Genomic DNA, 6,974 nt, shown 5'->3' with positions numbered 1-6,974 from the left:
TAAAAATTTTTTTAGGGGAAATTTATTATATAATTTATAAAATTTCACTTAAGTGTTGTTATATCCTGAATAACAACATACAGGATCTTTAAAGCAGCACGCCTCCAGATTCATGTTAATATTCATGAAAATTTTGGAAATGTATTTAAAAGTAATATATTGTGAGGTGAACAAATAAAGTTATTTACATATTGCAATCGGCACTTACAATCAAAGAAAATCATCGTCAACATATGCAAAAATAGCCCTTACTGCGCTAGTAACGCAGTAGAAATATGGTGATAAAATACTGCAAAGTCATTCTTAAACCGCAAATGACATGAAAAATATAACTTGGATAGGGAAGGTTTTTACTTTTCTTAAACTTTTTCTCAATATTGATTTTCTTGAAATATTTTGGCTCATCTGGAGGAGTGCGGCTTTAAAAACAAACACACAATGACACTTATATGTCAGTGTTGTCGCAAGAAATTCACGCGAAAGTTTTTATGATTTTTTTCAGACCGATTCCAAAGAAGATGAAGAGATTAATTGATGGCGATTTAGCTTCGCTTAGAGATATCAGAAAAATGTCGACAAGAGACAGGTAATTTCATACAGTTGAATAACATGAACGACTTCAATAGATTGTAATCAAGCCTGCTCTAAAATATGTAAATAGATTGTGCCTCTCATGATTTTTTATTTGGGTTGGATTTTAAGTCTCACCGACACTGTTTAATCCATACGGTGACTTTCAAGCTTTTTTGGTGGTGGGGGGGGGGGGGGGGGGGGGGGGGGGGGGCAAGATTCAGGGGTTTTTCTATTATAAGACATGACATTTCACCCTTGTGCAAAGAAATTTCCAATACTCTGGCTCCGCAAAAATTTTTGAAATATTTTTTTCATTTCATCATTAAAATTTTTTTCAAATTGGAACCCATACCCCGCAAAAAAGTATAAAATATCTTTTAAAATCATTATATATATATAGGCTTAAAGAAAAACTGAAAGAACGACAGAATCAATCTCAAAATGCACTAGAGTCAAAAGTCAATGCTGCTGAAGAAACAAGTGAGAATGGTTTAAACAAACTGAAGAGACAAAGGAAGCGGAAGAAAAAGTCAAAGAGGTCAGATGAAAGTCCCAGTGTTTATTTAAATAATGAGCACGACAAAGACGTCACTAAAGAGGAAAATTGCCACCAACACTGTGAAAATACACATGTTAAACAACACCATACTTCAGATGAAGCTGAGAAGAATAATGAAAACATGATAAGTAAGGTACAACTTGAGAAGACAAACAAAGGACACGAAGAAGTGGCAGCTACAAGCAAAGTAGAAAAAGAGGCTTATGATCCAAAGGTGGATGACACAGAATTTACTAAGACAAATGCTGCAGATGGGAATTGTATATAAGTGTAAGCTTTAAATATTTTCATATTTCTATCTTATATCAATTCTAGTTACGAAACATGAAGGTTATACAATTTAATCACATTGCTGAAACAAATAAAAAAATACAGTATACTCACCGGACAATTAACAATATTTAGTTCTTAATCACTCGTGTTCTTGTAAATCCTTTAAATTTAAGGAAAATTTTTACTTAAAAATTTGGTTGAAAGGGGACCACCTTTATTTCTTGTATGACAAAAAACCTTTGCACCAGTTTGGGAAAAAAGCAAAAAAATATTCCCCCAGAAAAAGATTAATGACATTTACAGAATTGGAAGAAAAAAAAATCCGTTTTAATTGCTGGAAAAAAAAAGAACTTTTTGCACAATGCTTTAGAGAAGATTCACCCTTAGGATATGTTGCCTGCTTTTTAAATTTGTCTTTTGACGTCTTATCTGTGATACGCAGGCTTCATAACCTCTGTGATCCCTTTTCAAAATTCCATTTTATTTAGTTCCGCCCATTGTTTTCTCGTTTAGGGCACACGCTTTTTATTACTTGGGACCATACGCCGCTTTTCATGGAATGACACGGAAGTGTCACATTGAAGGTTCCATGATAACCGCCGTATGAACACATCTGCGGATGTTTCTAAATTTTACTATTTCATGTTTAAATGTTTGAATTCTGCTTAAGCCGGTGCTAGGGGGCGTGGACGGTAACTTGCACTTTCCAGTACCGTCCATGAACAGGCTCAATCAAACCGAGCCTGCAACATTTTCAATTTTTGCCGTGTTGGGCTTTCTTTAGGGATTCTGTTTTATCTATTTTATGATCACATCCGTGTTATTTGTGCCGAGTGGCGGCTGTAAAAAGTCTCCCCGTACATTTAATCAATGATGTTATATTTTCGATCCTTGAAGATCGTTCAGCACGACATTATTGTTGTGCTTCTGGTATTTTTAGTTTCAATTTTTCGGCAATTTCTAGTTGGGTGGTTCCAATATTCCTACTTGAATAATGTTGAATCACCCTTAGGTTATGTTGCCTGCTTTTTAAATTTGTCTTTTGACGTCTTATCTGTGATACGCAGGCTTCATAACCTCTGATCCCCTTTCAAAATTCCATTTTATTTAGTTCCGCCCATTGTTTTCTCGTTTAGGGCACACGCTTTTTATTACTTGGGGACCATACGCCGCTTTTCATGGAATGACACGGAAGTGTCACATTGAAGGTTCCATGATAACCGCCATATGAACACATATGCGGATGTTTCTAAATTTTACTATTTCATGTTTAAATGTTGAATTCTGCTTAAGCCGGTGCTAGGGGGCGTGGACGGTAACTTGCACTTTCCAGTACCGTCCATGAACAGGCTCAATCAAACCGAGCCTGCAACATTTTCAATTTTGCCGTGTTGGGCTTTCTTTAGGGATTCTGTTTTTATCTATTTTAGCTCAGTTATGTGAATTGTTCAACAAATGTAAAGTTGTAAATGACATTAGCCAAAGATATAGTTTGGACATATACATGTTCAAGCCGGGATTAAATGAAACAAATACCATTGAACGTCTGCCTCTCATGGCAAATCCACAAGACAAACGAGCTAATTGGCAATTATGCTAAATGTATTTAAGTTAGCTGATGATGTCAGTGATGTTTTATTGGTAGATGACGGTAAAAAGGACAGAATCGTAACGAGTAGACTGCAATGTATATTGCGGAACAACAAAGGAAATGACACAGAAATAACAATTGAGGTCATGTGCAATTACTTGAATATGTATGGCGTCTTGAAGTTAGAAATACCCCACTTTAAATTCAACAGGAATGCGCCATTGGCTAATGAAACGTCACGAAGTTTTTATGATACTTGTAATAAGTCTAAGGCTGCTCTTTCTCTAGTACAGAATAAGTCACATCTTTCTACCGTCAGAGATATAGTATATACGCACGTTGGGAGAGAAATGGTGTCCTTTGAATTCGGGAGGAAAAACACGTTGCGAAAAAACCAAAAGCCTTCAGATAGGGAGAATTGTTTGCAAAGTAACAACATATTAATGAATAAACAGAGTGCATGTTATAAGCCTGATATAAGCAAGTTGCCAGTTACACCATTGAAAACAGAAAAGATAACCAGAAATATACTACAGGGTGTTTCCAAGGAACTGAATCTTCCAAATGATGTTGGCAAGGCTAGGACCTTTGGTGTATATCATGTACACCAAAGGTTAAAAAATAGGAATCCGAACAACGATATCAAGGCATTTCTTTCGAAACTACATACAGATATGTTCAAAAATTTAAAACAGATTAACGGCATTTCACAGAAGAAACAAAATATTGAAACCTCAAGAGCAACATCTATGCCTGAAATGGTAAGTAATCCTGACAAGTGTGGCAGTTTCGGTTCAGACAAAAACGGTACTAGAGACAGAAAGGAAGTCAGAGAACCAAAAAGATTTGATATAGAAAATATTCGCTCTGATCACATTGAGCAAAGTTGCGCCCAAAACTGTATGTTTGCAGACGAGGAGCAGGAGCAACAAAGTAATGACAATGATGAAATCAAAATAATAGAAACCGTAGAACAAATTCATTACGGTATAAGATTATGCATGTTTGATTAAATAAAAACTTTGTTTAAATGGTTTTAATAGTATTTTGTTTTCTTTTCCCATATATGTACACTTGGTCGAAATACTTTTATAGATGAAAACTTTGAAATTGATTGTACAATTTGTTTTGATTATCTACTTTTCAGTCCATGTATTGGGGAATTGATTAAATTGGAGTTCCTGTAAGTGTATATTGAGTGACACAGCACGTGTTATTGAACCAGCGTCAGTCTACTAGAGCGAAAAACAACATCGGAGATGTATAGAAATTATCAAATTTGTAAACAACAATAAACCAAGTACCATTTTCCTTGTAAAACATATTATTTATTGATAGTTCATTGCCTTGAAATTGAACAGTACAGGAACATTCAAATAAACAAACATATGTGTACATGCATGCTATATCTACAACAAATAATCATGTTTAATCCGACAATTATCTTAAAAGGGTCTGTTAAACAAGAACTCTTGTTTGGAAATGCACCCGGCGCTCCACAACGACAGAGCTTTGACATCCCTTTCATCCTTCTGCCATATTGTATGAAAAAAAATTGAGATTAAAACGATTTTTAAATAGAGTCAGTGTATCATACCGTTAAGACTGTTTGGCATCCTAGAGGGCCAGATGCCGTACAAAACGGACAAAATTGTGAACTTTATAAAAGTCCACTTAAAATTCATTTGTATTTTACTGGTCGGGGACCATCAAAACTGGACAACCCTCAAATTTCAATGTCCTTACAGGTGCCAATATCCAGGCCTGTACAGACGTTTGCGAATGTCTTAATCTTTATTTTCATATATAACAATAAAATATAACACAACAAACTAAAACAAGAGGGCCATTGGTCGCTCACCTGAGGCATGGGTGTATGCCTGTATTTAGAGTTTGTGAAGACAAACATTCTAAGCTTTATCTGAACTGGGTAAAAATGTGATATCAATTTTACAAAGGTTTCCCCAAGATCTGATCGGGTGACATAGTCTAAGTGTCTGCACCTATATAGCTTAGTTTCAAAAATCTGGAAACAAAGTGATCCCTCGGAAGCATTAATCACAACAAAATTACATAAGAATTGCAGACTCGGTTTGATTGAGTCTGTACATGAGGGATTATGAATAAGTGCAACATCCCTCACGCCCCCCTAGCACCGGCTTGAGCGACACTCAATAGTGCTGGCATCAATGATCCCGAAGGACCAGAAAAATATAACAACACTGAAGTGAAGTACGGGGCAACTTTTTACAGCTGCCACACAGCACTTGACACCTGCTGTTGTGGAGTATAAAAATCTGGAAACAAAGTGATCCCTCGGAAGCATTAATCACAACAAAATTACATAAGAATTGCAGACTCGGTTTGATTGAGTCTGTACATGAGGGATAATGAATAAGTGCAACATCCCTCACGCCCCCTAGCACCGGCTTGAGCGGTACTTAATTCTCAACACTCAATAGTGCTGGCATCAATGATCCCGAAGGATCAGAAAAATATAACAACACTGAAGTGAAATACGGGGCAACTTTTTACAGCTGCCACACAGCACTTGACACCTGCTGTTGTGAAGTATAAAAATCTGGAAACAAAGTGATCCCTCGGAAGCATTAATCACAACAAAATTACATAAGAATTGCAGACTCGGTTTGATTGAGTCTGTACTCTGTACATGAAGGATAATGAATAAGTGCAACATCCCTCACGCCCCCTAGCACCGGCTTGAGCGGTACTCAATTCTCAACACTCAATAGTGCTGGCATCAATGATCCCGAAGGACCAGAAAAATATAACAACACTGAAGTGAAATACCAGCGTGCACTGTACTGGGAACCAACTTAATGACATGACGTCGTAAATGACGTCACGTTGTATTATTATTTGGCGCGCTTTTCATTCAGTATTAGGTTTAATGTATTTTTAAAACGTTTCTTTGCATTTTCTTTTGCACATAATATAAAGAAAATTTGTTTAGTTTAGTGTAAGATCGAAATATATTTCACCCTGTGAACAAGAAATGAAGTTAGATTGCAATGGTGTTTTATAACATTGAAACAATGACAGTTTTGAAAAAAAAAACGGGTGTTAAACTGCCAATAAACACTGGTTAGGGACTAATTGTATGTGCGGCTGTTATGTTTTCACCCTCGATTATATAGTTTAAAAAGCGTTTTAAAGCAACAATAAAAAGCATTTTTATTTATATTTTCAGTTGTTATAATGTTTCCTTTTCATACAATACCGAAATAATAGCTCTTGAAATGCACTAACGCTACATATTTGATCCATATTAGTTAATAAATATTTTGTCAGGACGGCGCCAATCCGTAACCAGCGTAATGACGTCATCCTAATTCAAAGTTTCAAAGTTTGAACCGGAAGTTATTTCCGCTTGAAAAAATAACATTAGTTATCATCCTTACATTATCGTGTTAGAATCGAAATAATATCGGTCTTAGAGGTGTTTATCGGCTATTTAACACCGGTTTTGTCGTTTTGATGCGAAAAAATTAATCACTCAGGCCTACGGTCTTCGTGGTCAATTCATGCGCATCAAAACTCCAAACCGGTATTAAATAGCCGATAAACACCGCTAAGACCGATTTTATTTCTTAAATCAACCACTGTTGATGTACGTTTTGAAACGTTCTGCGGTTCAAGCATTAATCAATCTTCAACACAAATTTTAACACAATCTCAAACTAGAGGATGCTTTTGTAAAAAAGCGCATGTCTCCCCCACTGCTGAGAATAACTGTGAATGGAAACAGGAATGGAAATGGAGATAAAAGAACAGAGTATATAAAACCAGACAACTGATATATCACTGATATATCAATAATAGTTAAATGTCCTCACTGATAAGAACTCTAGTTATCATCCGGAAATGAGAAAATGACCAATGGTCACTGTGACCTTAACCTTTGACCTACTGACCCCATAAACAAGAGGGATCATCTGCTCAATAAGACCAATCATC

General features: G+C 36.0%; 1 protein-coding gene across 1 annotated transcript; it reads left to right on the top strand.

Annotated features, from left to right (window-relative positions):
* The first annotated feature begins 456 nt into the window (after window positions 1–456).
* LOC132722741 (uncharacterized) lies at window positions 457–1,506 on the top strand. Its single transcript, XM_060707282.1, has 2 exons — window positions 457–586; window positions 974–1,506. The coding sequence occupies exons 1-2, from the start codon at window positions 489–491 to the stop codon at window positions 1,398–1,400; spliced, it is 525 nt and encodes a 174-aa protein (XP_060563265.1). The 5' UTR covers window positions 457–488; the 3' UTR covers window positions 1,401–1,506.
* The last annotated feature ends 5,468 nt before the right edge of the window (window positions 1,507–6,974 follow it).

The sequence above is a fragment of the Ruditapes philippinarum genome, unplaced genomic scaffold, assembly GCF_026571515.1.
Source record: "Ruditapes philippinarum isolate M1 unplaced genomic scaffold, ASM2657151v2 ctg17284_1_1_1_1, whole genome shotgun sequence".
Classification (NCBI taxonomy): Eukaryota; Metazoa; Mollusca; class Bivalvia; order Venerida; family Veneridae; genus Ruditapes; species Ruditapes philippinarum.
The sequence above is the reverse complement of the archived record's forward strand: the minus strand, read 5'-3'. Positions and strand labels throughout refer to the sequence as shown.

Excerpts from the sequence above, each read along its gene's own strand:
- LOC132722741 (XM_060707282.1), top strand. The coding sequence starts at position 489 with ATGATTTTTTTCAGACCGATTCCAAAGAAGATGAAGAGATTAATTGAT. Across the intron at positions 587-973 it reads AAAATGTCGACAAGAGACAG|GCTTAAAGAAAAACTGAAAG; the intron begins GTAATTTCATAC and ends ATATATATATAG.